This window comes from Bos indicus, chromosome 16, assembly GCF_029378745.1.
Source record: "Bos indicus isolate NIAB-ARS_2022 breed Sahiwal x Tharparkar chromosome 16, NIAB-ARS_B.indTharparkar_mat_pri_1.0, whole genome shotgun sequence".
NCBI lineage: Eukaryota > Metazoa > Chordata > Mammalia > Artiodactyla > Bovidae > Bos > Bos indicus.
This window is the reverse complement of record NC_091775.1, coordinates 72,321,272-72,340,781: the sequence shown is the minus strand read 5'-3', so window position 1 is coordinate 72,340,781 and position 19,510 is coordinate 72,321,272. Positions and strand designations below refer to the sequence as shown.

The 19,510-nt window shown below is 39.8% G+C and overlaps 1 protein-coding gene across 1 annotated transcript in view; it reads right to left on the bottom strand.

The window, feature by feature from the left end:
- INTS7 (integrator complex subunit 7) overlaps positions 1-19,510 on the bottom strand; it is an 83,419-nt gene that overhangs the window by 6,398 nt on the left and 57,511 nt on the right. The window contains exons 13-18 of the mRNA XM_019976615.2: positions 18,642-18,848; positions 9,673-9,867; positions 9,008-9,111; positions 7,700-7,768; positions 3,523-3,655; positions 123-221 (exon numbers count right to left, since the gene is read on the bottom strand). Of these exons, the coding sequence (XP_019832174.2) occupies positions 123-221; positions 3,523-3,655; positions 7,700-7,768; positions 9,008-9,111; positions 9,673-9,867; positions 18,642-18,848 (807 nt within the window). The remainder of the gene's footprint in view (positions 1-122; positions 222-3,522; positions 3,656-7,699; positions 7,769-9,007; positions 9,112-9,672; positions 9,868-18,641; positions 18,849-19,510) is intronic.

The following is a 19,510-nucleotide window of genomic DNA, read 5'->3' as shown; positions in this document are numbered from 1 at the left end:
CAACTGAAGAGTGTAAGTTTTATCTAAACCAAAGGTAAGATCCCGAAACAGAGTTCTGCTCCCTGTCATCTTCAGAAGAAAGTATTAAACTACATTAAACCTGAGTGTTCATCCTATATTACCTTGATGCTGGTAGACTGAAGTTTCTGGAAAAAATATCTCTGAAATGAAAGAGGAACTTTCAGCAAAGAGATGATGGCATTGCAGAGGCATGCTGTATGCTGGGGGGAAAAAAAAAGGAAAATGAAGTGAAAATAAATTTCCAAATTTCATCAATGAATAGTTACTTTCAGGAGGAAGTTTAAAACTTCAAATGTTCATGATTATTACGAAAGTACACACCAAGCAGGTTACCAGAGATAACACTTAGGAACTCATACATCTGTCAATCACTCCTGCTGAGGTCAGAGATTTACAGCCCCTGGGCCCACCCCAGAGGTATGTAGTTGCAGGTAACTGTCAACGTGCCAGTCTGGAGATGTGAAATCACATCTCATATCCCATGGTATGATAACCACACGGCATGGTTAGTAACCTGCTAGGAGGACTAGTCCATCTCCAATACTCTCTTCATTGCAAACCCAATACTTTTCAGCCTTTGGATTTTTCTGACATTTCTGCGGCACCTGACAATGGTCCTCTTCCATGAAATGCCCCTTCACGGCCCCTGCCCTCACTGTTTCTGCCTGCTCCCTTCTCCCATCTTCTGCCCTAAGATTCTCTTCCTTTGCTTGTTCCTTCAGTGTTGACACGTCAGTCCTTTTGTCTTCTCGGTCCACTTGTTCTTCACAGGCAATTTTCTTCACTCCCAGGACATGAAAAATCTCTATGTCATGACAACTTCCATGCATCGCAGTCTATCTCCTTCTGACACCAGACCTATTATCCAACTGTCTAGGTTTGACAGGTTTACAAACAAAACCTTCACCTCTCCCACTGTCCCTCTGTATTCTGTCTCAGTAAAGTATCAACCACTTGTGCACAGGGTCTTCTAAGCTGGAAACACAGAGGTCATGTCTGCATCCTCTCACATCTGATTTAAAGTAAACAAAACAAAACCAAGCCTTGAAAATATTACACCTGAACACTCTTTATGTATCTGTTCTTCTCATTCTTCCTCCCATTTTATCCGTGTGGCCCTTACTTTGGATAACTGCAGGAGTCTTGTAACCACTCTTCTAATTCCCTGCCCTCCAGGCCACGACCTGTTCTGTTTCTACAGAGCCATAATGTACAGTCTTAGCTTAACCACTTCTCTCCCACCCCCATGTAAAATTCCTAAAGAGGGCCCCCACTGCCTAGGGGATAAGGTCCAAACTCCTGAAGACTGTGTTCAGAGCCTTTTGTCATCTGGCCTCTGCCCACCACCTCTCTAGTCCCGAGCCTGGGCATTATACTGCAGCAGTAACACACTGTTCCCAGGAGACATCATGCTATTTTCTGCCTCTGCTTTAGAACATACCGTCTTCTGCCTCGCATTCTCCACACTTCCGTACCTGCCTGGAAAACCCACATGCAAGCTCATCTTCTCTCTGGCTCGCACCTCACCTGCTTTCCCCACCCTTCAGCGTGAATTACTCTCCTTTTTGTGCCGCAGCTCTACTCTGCACAGAGCTCCATCACTGCACAGGAACTGTATTTGCTTACAGAATCTTTCTTTCTTATCAGACTATGGACAACTTGAGGGAAGATCCTCTTTGTCATTTTTCTATTCCTAGGATTCAATAAATACTTGTTGAACTGAATTTTGGGTTCAGAAAGTACCAAATCTATAAAAGACAATTTGGAAAGGGAATCAAGATTTAGTAACCACTCCTTTTATGCTGGGCCAGACAATGTGATAGGCATTAGGCATTATCTCACTTAAACTTCACAAAAACTCTATGAGGTAGATATTTTTCCATATCACAGAAAAGGATATTAGAAATCTGCCTCAAATCATGATCTGCTGATTGGCAGCAGTAGAACTTGACCCAAGGGGTCTTCTCTTACATTGCACACCTACTGAGCAGAAAATTCCCATTTCTTCCATTATATTCAGTGGGTTCAAATGTATCAAACTCAAGTTACTGTGTGGCATTTATTTAACTTCTTAGGGTGGAGCTTAGAGGAAATACGAAAATATTTTAACCAATGTCTCACACAAATATGTCTATTTCCTACAAAGATTATCTTTACAACCGTCCTTAGCAACCAATTTCAGTATCAAACAGCTACCTATGTCATTTCAATTCAGCACATACATACTGACAATCTAACGTGGAAAGCAGTGTGTAAAGCAGAGTCTCTAACCTTGATATCTAATCTGACTCTTTAATGACACATCCTGTCAATTTTTTCTAAAACACTTGATGAATGACGAGTTCAGAATGAGGAGAGCAGGAGACAGAAGAGAGCTACAGGGAATCAGCACCCAGTGTGTGGGCAGCGCAAGGGTGTGGGCAGCACAAGGGACGCCTCCAGGGTGTGAATTTCAAAGGCGGTGCTGCAGGCTGAATGTGCTGCTGGGTCCAGACCCACATGCTGAAGCCCTAACTCCCAATGTGCTGATATTTGAGGGTGGGCCTTTGGGAAGTCATTAAGTTTCGATGAGGACATGAGGGTGGGGTCCCCGTGACGGGAGAAGAGAAAAAGACATCAGAGCCTCCTCTCCCTCCAATTCCTAAGGACACAGCAAGAAAGCAGCTGGCAGGCTAGCAAGAGAGCCCTACCACGAAACAAGCTGGTTGGCACCCTGATTCTGGACTTCTCAGCCTGCAGAACTCTGAGAAAATGGCCATTGCTTAAGGTACTATGTCTATTTTTTTTATAGGAACCTGAGTTGAATATGACATTGGAGAAATGGCCAGACAGGGAGGAGGAAATCTGGGTAAGAGTGTCAAGTGCCTTCTGTGATTGCAAAGTCAGGGGATAAAGAGCAGGTGCTCAACAGAACCAAAGGCACCAGAGATTCAGCAGGCTAAGTGGCCAGGTGTACTAAAGGACAGCACTGGCATCGCCTGGCAGGAACTGATTTACTGACAGTCAGATAATAAGCCCAGTTCTTTCTGTTTTAATTGACCAGTGGTTTTTAACCCTTGTGTCATGATAGAATCACCTGGGAGCTTTTACAAATACTAATGTCTGGGCCTCGCAGAGATTCAAAGATAACTGGTTTGTGGTGGGGCCTGGATATTGATGTATTTTTTAAAAAGCTTCCAAAGTGATTCTAGAGTGTAGCCAAGGTTGAGAACAACTGCAATCTCAGTTAAACAGTTTAAAAAGGGGGAAAAATAGTTTCATCTGCGTTCTGGTAGAGCAGATTTGACATGTTTGTGTGACTACGTGGCCACTACAGATGTGTTAAGTAGCAGCTTTCACAGATTACCATCCTCACAACTACCATGCCGCAAGTACTGTACTAACCCTGTTACAAAACAGGCAGAGAGGTTAACGTGCTGAAGTCACAACACAGTAAGCGCCAGAGACAGACAAAAACTCACTTCCACATAATAAAACCTCAATGAAACCAATGCGACTTGCCATGTAAGAAACAGGGGTGTATTTCCGATTGAGCGATTCCACCTCCTCCAGGACATGATTATATACAGACATCATTCTTCTCTCATATTCACTATCAGCATGGGCTGCTCCTGTAGACCCATATTCCTGGAAACTGAAGTCAAAAATCAGTATCAATGAATCAACGAAAACAGTAATTTAATGTCAAAATGTGTCAGGTACTTTCCACACACTCATTTAATCTTTAAAATAACGAAGTAGACACTGTTATTTTCATTTCACAGATGAGAAAACTGAGGCTTGGAGACGTGAAGTAATTTGCCTTCAGTCACAATAAGTGACAAGCTGGAATGCAAATCCAGACCTGATTTCAAATTATACAAGTCTTAATCACTTTGGTTGTTAGCTAGATGAAAAATGTTTAATTAAAAATTGTTCCTGCCATGAGGTGAAACAGACAAAAGATATCTGAAAAGGTAACTATCAATAAAGCCAGCAGACAAGGGCCAAATCAGCAATAAAGATATGCACGTCATCAGATTATGGAAGGAGTTGAGGAATGTCATAGAAGACATCAATCTTGGACAAATCACTACACAAGTAGCAAGGATAAGATGTGAAGAGATGAAAAGTGTGGAGGGTATTCACAGCGGGGAAAGGGCATGAATCCAAAGCAAGCAGGTGAAATGCTCAAGAATGGTCAGCAGAGAGCTACCATATGGAACACGCTGGAAAAAGTTTTATCCAGATTTCTTCAATTTTCTCTCTACTGCCCCAAACCCAGAGATATTTTTCGAAGTATTTCTAAATGGAAAGAGGTGGCAAAACTGCATTCTAACTAAACTTCAACAGGGCTATTAGAAAATGCAATACAGGTAACTATGTTGTGTTAATACTTCTCTTATCACTCCCTTATTACCCTTTTAATGCCTACTATGCGCAAGGTGCTTCAGCTCGGTACTTTATAGAGGTTTTTCACTTCACCAGCACAACCACTCTTAAGAGACAGGCATCATTACTTACCTACAGTTTATGTGTAACAGGCTCAGGGAGATGAAATCACATGTCTATATTCATACAGCTAGGAGTGAGTCATAAGGGATTTACTCACTCCTAGCTGTAAGCGCATGAGTATCTGGCTGGCTCCTAAGCTTTGTTCCCTACTCTGTACTACCTCTTAAGTTGCATTAAGACAAGAACCAAACCTCATTTATATGGTGAACTTTAAGGAAAACTACACCACACAACAAAGCGTGATGATTTTAAGGTCTTTGACAAAGTGACCTAATAAAAGGGTAAAAAACCAGAATCCATTGTTCTACCTTCAATACAAAAGGAGTGTTCCTTTAATTAAAAATAAATTTTACTAAGATATGTTACAAAATCACAAAAATGCACCTTTCCTAGTCAGAACCCCAATAACCACTGCAGATGGTGACTGCAGCCATGAAATTAAAAGATGCTTGCTCCTTTGAAGAAAAGCTATGACCAACCCAGATAGCACGTTAAAAAGCAGAGACATTACTTTGCTGACAAAGATCTGTCTAGTCAAGGCTATGGTTCTTCCAGTCATGTATGGATGTGAGAGTTTGACTATAAAGAAAGCTGAGTGCCAAAGAATTGATGCTTTTGAACTGTGGTGTTGGAGAAGACTCTTGAGAGTCCCTTGGACTGCAAGGAGATCCAACCAGTCCATCCTAAAGGAGATCAGTCCTGGGTATTCATTGGAAGGACTGATGCTAAAGCTGAAACTCCAATACTTTGTCCACCTGATGCAAAGAACTGACTCATTGGAAAAGACCCTGATTCTGGGAAAGACTGAGGGTAGCAGGAGAAGGGGACGACAGAGGATGAGATGGTTGGAAGGCATCACCAACTCAATGGACGTTAAGTCTGAGCAAGCTCTGGGAGTTGGTGATGGACAGGGAGGCCTGGCGTGCTGCAGTACATGGGGTTGCAAAGAGTTGGACGTGACTGAGTGAAGTGACTAAATATTCCACTGTATGGATATACTACAATTTATTTGCTCACTCGTCTCTTGACATATTTGGCTCCTTCCAATTTTTGTTGTTATAAATAAAGCTGCTAAGAAAATTTGTGTATAGGTCTCTGTAAAAATGTTTTTCTCTTAAGTAAGCAGGCATAGAACTGGTGGTCATATGGTAACTGCCAAACAGTTTTCAAAGTGGCTGAATCATTTTGTAGTCCCAACAATGTATGAATTCAAGCTCTTACAACTAATTAATACTTGGCATTAGAGGGCTTTTTAACTTCAGCTGTTCTAGTGGGTGTTTATCTCACTGTGATTTTAATTTGCATTTTCCTGATATTTAATGATACTAAGCATCTTGTCATGTGCTTATTGGACATTAATATGTCTTCTTTTTTGAAGTGTCTCTTCAAATCTCTTGTCAAGAGCTTTTCTGGTGGCCCAGGGCTAAAGAATCCACCTGCCAGTGCAGGAAACACAGCTTCGATCCCTGATCCAGGAAGATCCCACAGGTCGTGGAGCAACTAAGCCCATGCCCCACAATTACTGAGCCTGTGCTCTAAAGCCCAGGAGACGCAACTACTGAAGCCCGAGCACCCTACAGCCTGTGCTCTGCAACAAGATGAGCCTCCTCAATGAGAAGCCCACACACCACAACTAGAGAGGACCCCCGCTTGCCCCAACTAGAGAAAAGCCTGAGCAGCAACGAGAACCCAGCACAGCTAAATAAATAAATAAAATCTAAAAAAAAAATCTTGTCAATTCTTAAAAATTGGGTTATCTTGAGTTGTATGGTTTCCTTAATATTCTGAACACAAGAACTTTGACAGAATATGTTTGAGAATAATTTCACCCTGCAACCTATCTTTTCATTTTCTTAGTGGCATCTTTCAAAGAGTAGAAGTTTAAATTTTTAAATCCAATTAAACATATTTTTCTTGATAGTAACTGCTATTTGTGTCCTTGCTGACCTCAAGGTCATGGAGATTTTCTCTCACGCAGTATTCTAAAAAGTTTGGAATGAATCAGGTAAGTGGGAAAAAAAACAGCCAAGTGGCCTAGTCTGAGAGTAGACAGGACTTCAAAACAGAAGGCCAGGATTTTGATACTGCCTAGAAAAAAAATGGTTAAGCCAATGCTTTAGGATAGAGAAATTTAAAATGCTTTGTTTAAATAGCCAAGACATGGAAACAATCTAAATGTCTATTGACAGAAGAATGGATAAAGATGCGGTATATGTACGATGGAATACTACTCAGCCGTTAAACAGAATGAAATAATGCCACCTGCAGCAACATGGATGGACCTGAAGAGTGTCGCACTGAGTGAAGAAAGTCAGACAGAGAAGGAGTATTATCATATGACATCCATTATATGTGGGATCTAAAAAGAAATGATACAAATGAACTTATACAACAGAAAGAGACTCACAGACTTAGAAAACAAACTTATGGTTGCCGGGGGTCAGGGGGAAGGCATAGTTAGGGAGTTTGGGAAGGTCATGTACACACTGCTGTCTTCAAAACGGATAAGCAACAAAGACCTACTGCACAGCACATGGAATTCTACTCAGTGTTACGTGCCAGCCTGGATGGAAGCGCGGTTTAGGGGAGAACGGATACATGTGTATGTATGGCTGAGTCCCTTCGCTGTTCACCTGGAACTACCACAACATTGTTCATCAGCTATGACCCAATACAAGACAAAAAGTTAAAGTTCAAAAAATAAATGAATGAATATTATAATAGACATCCTTTTGTAAAAAAATAATAATTAAAAAAATAGAATGCTTCACTGATAATATACTGAGAAATAGGGGACATGGGTTCGATCCCTGGTTGAGGAACTAAGATTCCACTTGCCGCAGAGCAACTCAGCCTGCACGTCACAACCGCTGAGCCTGCAAGCTCGAGTCCATGTGCCACGAGAGATGCCCAAGGGCCATGACTGCTGAGCCTGCGAGCTCCAGAGTCCACGTGCCACGAGAGATGCCCAAGGGCCACGACTGCTGAGCCTGCAAGCTCCAGAGTCCACGTGCCACGAGAGATGCCCAGGGGCCATGACTGCTGAGCCTGCATGCCCAACCAGAGAGTCCGGGCACCACAACAAAAGATCCCACAGGATGCAACAAAGACACTGCACACTACAATGAAGGCCTTAAAGCCAAATAAATTGTAGATAAAAAATGAAAGCCTTAAAAAAAAATACCTTGCTGATTCTGGGTCCAAAATGAGGGCTTCAATTGCATGAGATATCAGTAGACAGCTCTGCTGCTGTCTGAATTATGTTAAGGTTATACGTTATACGTGATAATAGAGAAATGTCCTACAGACTTTACATTTGAATATTAAATAAGGCAAGATGAAAATCACCATATTCCTGGTGAAGGTAACTATGTTACTAATTCAAACAGTCTGTGGCAGTTTTGTTTTTTTTCCTTTTAAGGGATATATGTTGTCTGTAATAGTTCTAGGAAGGGTGCTTCAGAGGTTCATGTTGGAAAGAGGAACCCAAGCAACAGGCTCTGTGATTCACTCACAAAAGCTCTTTATCTTAGATACAGGCGTTTCACCAATAAAAGTTAAAAACCACCACCACAATAAGGGTCTGTAGAGTGGTTACCCTGGAGATTCCTAGGCTGGGGCTCAAGGGATCTGTTAACCCTCCTGAAATGATATGCAAACTCTGGGAGGGTATGTGCATATATGCATTTTTCAGGGGAGAGAGTCCATAGCATTTATTAGGTTTTCCATCGGGTAAGGGAAATTGTCATAAATTATTGATGTATAGGTCCCACAACTAAAAATCAATTTATCTCTTTCCTTTTCAAAAAGGATCTAAGGCTGCTAATAAAAAAATATGGGGAACTAAAGATGGCTTAGGGAACAAAAGTGATGACTGAAACAACTGAATATATCATTAATAAAGGTGATGGGATCTAGGGTTGTTAGCTGCGAAGAAAAGAAGGTGAGGCAAGAGAGAAAATGGCTCTCTGGTGGAAAAATGTTTTGTAACTCAAGTGAGCACAAAGACCTCAAAACTGATCAGACCTTGGTTTTGGATACTCAAGAGGGAAAAAGACCACCCACCATTGAGTCACCACCTTTTAAAAAGCTTGGTTGAAAAAGAAAAGTATAATTATACTGTTCATACTAGATTTCAAAAAAAAAAATCATTACTTACAGTAAATTTGTGGGCTTCCCTGGTGGCTCAACTAGTAAAGAATCCACCTGCAAAGCGGGAGACCTGGGTTTGATCCCTGGGTTGGGAAGATCCCCTGGAGAAGGGAACGGACACCCACTCCAGTATTCTGGCCTGAAGAATTCCATGGACTGTATAGTCCATGGGGTTGCGAAGAGTCGGACATGACTGAGTGACTTTCACATTGTAAATCTGTTATTTAATGTATATTTTAGTTATCTAATGTATATTTTAGTTAAGCATATCTGAAGTATTTATTCTACATTTAAAAGAATACTTCCGATGAACAAGAAATATCAGGCAAGTTTAGGATACAGTTCTACATTCCTCAGAGTTGCCGAATCAGCATCAAAAGATGCCTGATAAAGATCCCCATATCGGGAAGCAAGGCTTCGGAATTCTTCCATGGACAGCTTCATCTATAAAGAAGGAAACATATCAATTATGATAAATAAACAAACATGCTATCATTATTGTGTAAACAACACAAACACTGAAACCTAAGGAAAAATCCTCAATTAAAAAAGGCAAAAAATGCTTCAACTCTTTTTCATTTTCAGTTCACTCAGTTTTATGAACTGTTGAGGATTAACAAAGGTGGCAAATGAAACCACAAATGGGCTTAAGATTATAATAATTTACATACCATGTACAGAAACAAAAACCAGTGCATTTTTAGCTTCTTCAAAGTTCTACTAAAATAAATAATAGCTGTGAACATCCCAAAGTTTCTTTAAAATGTATGTCCTTTCTCTTTATATAAATATATAGCATGGAGTGAGGTATCATCAATCATTCTGTCATTTTAATAAGCTTTCATAGCTTGTGTTTTGCAAGACAGATGAGTTTATAAGCACTGCTGTTGCCTATGAGTCAAACCACTGATTTCTAAATTTCACAATTTTTTTGATCTCACAACTAACCTCAAAAACTTCTAAAGTGTAAATAAAAACTGCACTGAAAATACAGTTAAGACATGCCTGATTGGAGATGCGACCACACCGCTGAAGGTCATTCCCTAAGGTCATGGCAATAGTTGTGGCGATTGCAGGTGGGGGGCTTGTCTTGAGGCTATTACAAGTGCAGATAAGTTGAGAGAAGGCTTGTAGAAGGTCAATTCTGAGCTTTACAAATTCACACTGAAAACTTAAAGGATTCAGTGGTGTACTGGCAGCCTGGGGAATAAAAAAAAAAGATATATTTAAGACAAAGTAAACATAAAAGGAAGATGGTGAAGGGCAAAGTATTTGTCGTAGTCTGTGCAAAAGACCAATAGTTCTAATAGCAATGGATAAACACCTATAACGGGAGGATGTAATATAGAAAGGAAGACACTGTTATTAGTGGCAACTCTGAAAATCTAGGTTCTATCAACCCTGAGGATCCTTCCTTCCTAAATCTGCAAATACCTTACAACACATGGATCAGCTAGACCGTCAGCAGTAAGATACCATATAAAGGGTGCTTCATGGACATTAACACTCTCCCCAGATTCCCTTATGACATTCCTACCTTTCTAACCTGAAATTTTCATGCTGGAATCATTAGCAGAATTCTTAAAAGGTTGGGGTGGGGAGAAAAGGAAGGTAAGGCAGGAGAAATATACTGTTAGACAGTCACTGCATAAAAAGCATGTTGCTGGTAGAGCTGAGGCAAGGGACAGCCAGATTATGTGGGGCCTGCAAACAACAGGCAAAGTTCTGGATTATGTTTTAAATGTGGTTAAAAGGCAGTTTCAACAACAACAAACAAAGCATGTTGCCTCATGGCTGCTTTCTTCCATGACTAGTCCAGGTCAACTTTATTTTACTTACTTATTAATTTTAAAAATCTGTTTACTTTTGGCTGCACTGGGTCTTCATTGCTGTGCACGGGCTTTCTCTAAGATGTGGCGAGCAGCGGCTACTCTCTAGTGGTGGTGCACAAGCCCCTCATTGTAGTGGCTGCTGTTGCAGAGCACAGGTTCTAGGGCTCATGGGCTTCAATCGCTGCAGCTCACGGGCTCCAGAGCTCTGGCTCAGGAGTCGTGGTGCACAGGCTTAGCTGCCTCGTGGCATGTAGGATCGATCTTCTCAGACCAGGGATCAAACCTGGTCCCCTGCATTGGCAGGTAGATTTTTAACCACTGGACCACAAGCAAAGTCTCAAGCCCAGATTAATTTTAAAGAGAATTTCTCATTAGACATTTAGAATGGACAGAGAGGCTACCAAGGAATAGGTTATAACACACAAGTTTCAAGGAGAATGGAGAAAAATCAGGGATAAGTCTTAAATAGCAAAGAGCAGCATCAGCTAGGTAAAGAAGGCAAAGAATTTAAATCAAGTCAGTGTCCATCAAGGTAAGGGAGGCAAAGAATTTAAGTCAAGTCAGTGTAGACAGGGAGAAGGCAATGGCACCCCACTCCAGTACTCTTGCCTGGAAAATCCCATGGACGGCGGAGCGTGGTAGGCTGCAGTCCATGGGGTTGCTTAGAGTCGGACACGACTGAGCCACTTCCCTTTCACTTTTCATTTTCATGCATTGGAGAAGGAAATGGCAACCCACTCGTGTTCTTGCCTGGAGAATCCCGGGGATGGGGGAGCCTGGTGGGCTGCCGTCTATGGGGTCGCACAGAGTCGGACACGACTGAAGTGACTTAGCAGCATGAATTTCAAGATAACTATAATTACCATATTAAAGAATTTCAATGACAAGATAGAGGATCCTAAAGAAGAATTACAATATATAAAATAATCAAATGTAAATTTTGAAACTGGAAAAACACAATAAATGAAATTAAGAACTTAATGAATGAGTTTAATATATCAATTAGACACAATGTAAATGAGAATTATGGGAATGGAAGACAGGCCAGAAGAAAATATTGAACTAAGTACGGAGAGATAAAAAGGCAAAACATACAGAAGAGAATGAAGAGATATATGAGACTTGGTAAAAAGAATTAACAAAGGGGTACTTGGAGTCATTGGCTGAAGAGATAATGGCAAATGTTCCATAACTGACCAAAGTCATCAAGCCATATATTCAAGAAGTACTGTGAACCCCAAAAGGCACTTATTCTGATAGAAGTATAAACTGGAAACCACCACAGACAACTTTTTGGTAGTATTTATTAAAGCTGAACTTGAATATATCCTGTGACACAGCACTACCATCCAGAAAATATGCACACTTCTACCAAAAGATATGCAAAGAAAGTTCAGAGTAAAATTATTTTAAATAGCCCCATCCTGGAAATAACTCAAATGTTGATCAAAAATAAAAGATAAACAGATTGTTATAACAGTCATCCAAAAGAATATCATGATGATATGAAATGAACAAACTACTGTAATATGTAACAAAAACCATTACTGTATCACATAAGTATAAAGCTGAGTAAAGAAGCTATAATTAAAAGTCTAATACTGCATGATTTCTTAAATGATAATGAAAAACAAGCCAAGACTAATCTATAATTTTAGAAACCAAAAATGATTTCTGTAGAGAAAGGTAAAGGGAATGACTTGAAGGGAAAACATTTCTTAGAGTGATTGTGAATGAAAAGGTATGTGCAATTCATATTACCTACAAAAAACTGGTATTTAGAACATACAAAATGAAAAGACAACCTACTGAGTGGAAGGAAATATTTGCAAATCATGTATTTAATAAGGGGTTAATATCCAAAATACATTTAAAAACTCTTACAACTCAATAGTAAAAAAAAAAAAAGCATTCTGATTAAAAAATAGGCAGAGCTCTGAATAGACATTTTCCCAAAGACACATAGATGGCCTCAGCATTACTAATCATCATGGAAATGAAAATCAAAACCACAATGAGATATCACTTCACACCTGTCAGAATGGCTATTATCCAGACCAGAGGTAACAAGTGTTGGAGAGGATGTGAAGAGATGGGAACACTGTGCACTTCTGACAGGAGTGTAAACTGGCACAGCTACTATGGAAAACAGTATGAAGGGTCCTCAAAAAATTAAAAATAGAACTACAAGTTCCAGCAGTTTCACTTTTGTGTTTTTACCCAATGAAAACAAGAACACTTAATTCAAAAAGATTTATGCAACCGTCACGCTGCAGTTTTATTTACAACAGCCAAGATATGGAGGGCATCTAAGTTCCCATCAATAGACAAATGGATAAAGAAGATGCAGCATACATATATACCATGGAATATTAGCCATAAAAAAAAGAAGGCAATCTTGTCATTTGCAACAACACTGATGGACCTAGATGATATTAGGCTAAGCTAAAAAAGTCAGAGGAAAACAAATACTGTACGATTTAACTTATAAATGGAATCTAGAAAACAAAACAAATGAATAAACATAACTAGATAGAAACAGAGTCATAGACCGAGAGAAGAGGCGGTTACCAGAGGGGAAGAGGGTGGGAAGATGAAACATACAAGGGAGATTAAGAGGTCTAAACTATCAGACACAAAATAAATGAGCCACAGATAATGTGATGTACCATATGAGAAATACAGCCAATAATTATGTAATATATTTTTATGGTGACAGATGCCAACTAGACTTATCACAGTACCATTTTTAAATATATGCAAACATTGAATCAGTGTATAGTGTATAAGGAACTGAGTTTTGTAGGTCAATTATACTTAACAAATCAACAAAAAAATCAAATTTTTGGCTACCAGAGGTGGAAGACTGGGGGTGGGGGCAGGCGGAGAACTGAAAGAAGGTAGTCAAAAGGTACAAAATTCCAGGTATACGTAAGTTTTAAGGATAAAATGTACATAAGGTGTATGATATATATGAAAGACAAGAGTAAATCCTACATGTTTTTTCCACAATAAAAAAAGCTATTTTCTCTATTTCTTTAATGTTGTATTTATATGAGACCATGGATGGTCACTAACCCCATTATGATAATCAGTTCATGATGTATACTGATCATCATGCTGTACACTTTAAACTACACAGTGTTTTATGTCAATTATATCTCAATAAAACTGGAAGAAAAAACAAGTTTTAAAAACACTATATTGAATATTTGAAAGCTGCTAAGATAGTACATCTTAAAAGTCCTCTTCACAAGAAAAAAAAAAATTAGTAACTATATACGTGACAGATTTTAACTATCACCAGACTTAACTGTAGTGATTTCACAACAGATAAAATATCAAATTCTATTGCACATCTGAAACAAATACTATGTTCTATAATAAGCAACTCAAATATGCAGATATATAAAGTTTAATTGTATTAATTACTCCAATCATAACTTCCAGAACATACCAAGGGGGAAAATGTAGAGTAACAAGAACTCTTATACCCTGCTGGAAATACTGTAAATTTAAAACTACTATGGAAAAACTCCTGGTATCAGCTAGTCAACTGAAGATGCACATAACTTATGCAATTCTACTCCAAGGCAGTACTTTAGATCCGTATCTTTTAATAGGAGCAGGAATATCCTCAGCATTTCAGAAAATTCAGCATTTCCAGTCAATGACGGTTAGGCTAGCAGCAGTCTCTCCAACCACTCTATCACTGGGACAAACAGAAACATCCTCACATATTTCTAAATTGGAGCAGGGGGCAGATACACAGTTTTGATTGAGGTATACTGCTCTAGAGAAGGGTTTTCAACCTCCGTATACTAGTGACATTTTGGAATAATTCTCAAATTTTGAGGGGAGCTGTCTTGTGCTTTGTTGGATGTTTAGCAGCATCTTTGGCCTTTATCCACTAAATGCTAGTTGTGATAACCATAAATGACCTTAGACATTGCTAAATGGAGCTAAAATCATCCCCAGTTTAAAATCAGTGTCCTGGAGAAATCTTTTCATAGGTGCATCAAAATATGTCCAAGAACGTTCATAGCAGTAATGCTTTAGCAGCAAAAAAATGGAAAAAAAATAAAAATTTCCATTAACATTAAAATAAACTGACATATACAGCAGTGAAACTGACCTATAACTTTATGGAACAAGATGGATGAATCTTAGGAATATAATTTAGATAACCAAAACAAGTCAGAGAAAAACACATTATTTCTTTTCATATAAAATTCAAAAACAAGCAGCATAAAACAGTACCTTGTTTAAAAACAGAGCATGTTAAAAATGTAAAGATTCAGGACAGTGGTTACCTTTGTAAGGTACGAAAAGGTACACGAGCATGGAGGGGCACACACGAACTTTACAAGCTTTGGTAATGTCCCGTTTTCTAAACTGAGTGCTAGTTCAGTTCAGTCGCTCAGTCGTGTCCGACTCTTTGCGACCCCATGAACCGCAGCACGCCAGGCCTCCCTGTCCATTACTAACTCCTGGAGTTCACCCAAACCCATGTCCATCGAGTTGGTGATACCATCCAACCATCTCATCCTCTGTCATCCCCTTCTCCTCCTGCCCTCAATCTTTCCCAGCATCAGGGTCTTTTCAAATGAGTCAGCTCTTTGCATCAGGCAGCCAAAGTATTGGAGTTTCAGCTTCATCATCAGTCCTTCCAATGAACACCCAGGACTGATCTCCTTTAGGATGGACTGGTTGGATCTCCTTGCAGTCCAAGGGACTCTCAAAAGTCTTCTCCAACACCACAGTTCAAGAGCATCAATTCTTCGGGACTCAGCTTTCTTTATAGTCCAATTCTCACATCCATACAGGACCACTGGAAAAACCATAGCCTGACTAGTTGGACCTTTGTTGACAAAGTAATGTCTTTGCTTTTTAATATGCTGTCTAGGTGGGTCATAACTTTCCTTCCACGGAGTAAGCGTCTTTTAATTTCATGGCTGCAATCACCATCTGCAGTGATTTTGGAGCCCAGAAAAATAAAGTCGGCCACAGTCTCCACGTTGCCCCATCTATTTGCCATGAGGTGATGGGACCAGATGCCATGATCTTAGTTTTCTGAATGTTGAGCTTTAAGCCAACTTTTTCACTCTCCTCTTTCACTTTCATCAAGAGGCTTTTTAGTTCTTCTTCACTTTCTGCCATAAGGGTGGTGTCATCTGCATATATGAGGTTATTGACATTTCTCCCAGCAATCTTGATTCCAGCTTGTGCTTCCTCCAGCCCAGCGTTTCTCATTATGTACTCTGCATATAAGTTTATACTTGGATATTTGATATCTTTATACACCCTACATAATATATAGATATAATACCTATTCAATATTTAATAAAGTAAAAAATAAAGACCCACCATCTGTAGGCAGATTGCTACAATGGTTCATCTAATCATGCTTTCCCATTCCCATTCCAGTCTCCACAACTTGTGTAATCTCCCTTAAAGTGTGGACAGAACCTGTAACTTGCTTCTAATTAATGGAATATGGAAAAAGTAATAGATTGTGAGGATGTAATTTAGGTCCAATGATCTGACTTTATACTCATCAAAAGGGAGATTATTCTGGGTAGATCACTCCTCATCAGCTAAGTCCATTAAAACAGTCTTGAAGGTAAGAGATGTTCCTTCTGGCCTTGAGGCTTCCACAAGTCTCACAGCTGTGAGGACATGAATCCTGCCAACAATTACATGAGTTTAGAAGGGGACCCTGCACCCAAATCCCAAACAAGACTGGCCCTGGCTGACGCCTTGACCGCAACTCTGTGACAACACGAGCAGGGCACCCAGTGAAGTCACGCCTGGACTTCTGACTCATGCAAATGGTAAAACAATAAATAATAAATGGGTCCTGTTTTAAGCCACTAAATTTGTGGTAATTTGTTTCACAGCACAGAAAGCTGATACAAACACTTTTTATGAATTTTATTCCTAAGAAGCAAGGTAACTATCTTTAACCAATCTACTGGGAAATCAAATACCCAACATTGCTATAGCACCTCCAACAAGCACAGTTTAGTTTGGTTGAAGAAAGTTTAAAAAGCATAATCATCACAGCTGACAACCTCAAATTAGATCATTCATGTATCAAGGAACAAAAGGGCAATTAGGCTTCCCTGGTCACTCAGCTGGTAAAGAATCCACCTGCAATGCAGGAAACCCCAGTTTGATTCCTGGGTCAGAAAGTTCCCCTAGAGGAGGGATAGGCTACCCACTCCAGTATTCTTGGGCTTCCCTGGTGGCTCAGATGTAAAGAATCTGCCTGCAATGTGGGAGACCCAGGTTTGATCCCTGGGTGGGAAAGATCCCCTGGAGGAGGGCATGGCAACCCACTGCTGCATTTCTTGCCTGGAAAATCCCATGGACAGAAGAGCCTGGTGGGCAACGGTGCATGGGGTGGCAAAGAGCTGGACATGACTGAGCAACTAAGCACATGCTCAAATCATCTCTATTAAAAAGACAGAAAGCTATCATCAAATCCACACGTGTCAAATAAACAAATTTTCTAAAAATCTTAAAAAAAAAACAAAAAAAAAACAACCTCAAAACCGTGATAGTATAGTATTTATAATCTATATGTGAGAAGTTCCAAATGACTGTTAAGGCTTATACTTCCTTCCTGTTGAGACTGCTCTCAAGTGAAGAATTATTTCCTGATTCTTTTATCCTCAAAGCAGTGTTTGGCACATAGCAAGTGCTTACAGTCTGCTGAATAAAGGAACTCCATTTCAAAAGATGATTTGAAGATCAATAACCTGCCTTAGGTCACAATGTGTTAATTGCAGAACAGAGGCTAAGACAAGGTTCTTTTGTCTGTCAATTGGCTGCTTTCTTCCTACATCAGAATTCACTTCTTAATTACTGCCAAACCTCATTAAACACACATACCACACAAATCATTAAGACTATTAAGTATTCGATAAGATTTTTTCCATAATATTAATGCTACCTGCCTCACTATTTTGTTAGCCTGTATCACAGTTCCTATTGTTCACTGTACTAAGTGATTAACAATTTTCTGCTCCACATCAACTAGAAAATGAAATAATTCTACTGACTAGAGCCAGTAACAGTACTTTTAGATTTTCTGAGGTATTTATTAGCCGGATATAGGCAACAACGATCTTTTCCCAGGATAATCAAGGAAAGAGAACCACAGAAGTCAGTGCTACCCCTTAAAATGGAGGGGAGCCACTCCTATATTCCTGTTTTAAAACAGTAGTCAATCAATCCCAGCCCCCTAAAATCATTCCTCAAAAGATATGCACCCACAGTTATCTGAACAGTCTGTCTTGTGACATCTGTTTGTTCTCTGTTCTGTTTGCAACACTTCTCTTTGAATGACCCACTATTAAAAACATTTTAGATTATGTGATAAATATAAAACAGATACCAAAAGTTTTATGGCCCCATCTATATACATATAATTTTTAAAGTCAAGTGACAATACTTTAAACATGCTTAATGGTGATTACACAAACTTTCTACTCCTCAGGGGAAAAAGTCCTTGCATTAATATATAAAACGCACATTTTAGGAAACAGGTACTTACTTAAGAAATAGAACTGGTTTCAAGAAAATGTTAAGGATCTGCTCTCTCTGCACCCCTCTTTCTTTCTTGGCAGGAAAAAAAATGGAAATGGTAGTAGCTGGCTGATTGTTAATTTGGAATGGGAAGACATCACAGAGGGATAAAAGGTGAGATACTGGCATCCTAGATAATTTCTTCTTTATTTACAAAATAAGAAACTCTAGTAAGTAGCTGCCAGGTATGAGATGGGGTGGAGGGTTCACATTTGACAACAGTAGTGATCCAGGTTGGGGTCTTACTCATAGGAGTCTGGAAAGGGGGGATCCCACCTCCAGTTATCCCTCCTGCATGGATTCAGCAATTCTCTTCACATGTGTACCTGATACTTGATACAAACAAAATGATAAATGTTCATCAATCTAGGAACAGTAAAAAGTGGGGGAGGGGTTAATGATCTACTTCCAGGTCCTATTCATTATTTTAATACTGCCAAATACATGTGTATCAGCAAATTTTTCAAGGTTAAAAGAGAATAGCCCCAAAAGAAAAAAGAAACCATTCTCACAAGTCATCATCACCAAAGGAGAATTAAGCGCACTCACTGTTAAGGAAGCAATCCCTTTGTGGTAGAATTTTAAAGACTCAGCAATGCAAGAAAGTGCTGAACTATAATTCTCTTCTTGTAACCCGGTGAGGCACTGTTCTGCATGTGAGAACTCCTTCAAACTATTCAGCCAGAAGTAGAAATGTTCGGAGGCAACCTGAGTCAGCAAAGTCTGATAAAGCTCTCTGGCCATGTCATGATTACCCTAAAAAAAAAAAAGTGGGGGGAGGGAGAAATGAGGGGCATGATGAGATTCTTTCACTTGAACGGCCTGATGTAGCAGCTAAAAGAGAAATTCAAACCCTGGATAAAGTTTTAGCAATCATTCCTCACATTATATAACTGTGTGAGTCTCCGTCAAAGTAGCTCTTCAGAGAAAATATGCTGAGCCGCTTTTACGTAACATAATGCCTGAAGTTCTGTACCAAAAAGTTCCAAAGAGAAAACGAATGGTGGTATCTATAACCCGGGTCTAGAATTCTAGTTCAAGATTTAGAAAGTATACATCCTTATTGTATGTCATTTTCGTATGAGCTATTTAGTAGGGTGGGGAGAAGTCCAGTCAAGTTCCATCAAGTATTACTGTGCCCCCTGGAAATGACTGACGGAGAGGGAGGGATTTGAGGGGGGACGTGAATGGCTGTTAATGCCTGGGGGTGAGGGATGCTCACTGTCCTGCCCAGTATAGGAATGATAAGGTGTGGGAGAAAAAGGGAAGAAAGACGTGGGAAGCTGAAAGGGGAGGACAGAAACACGAGTGGGAAGGAGCTGTGTTTCCGAGAGCACACGATAAACTGAAGGCGCTGCTAACAACCTACAGCCGGAAGCTCCTATTTCTGGAATTCCCGTGGAATCTCTCCCTAACAA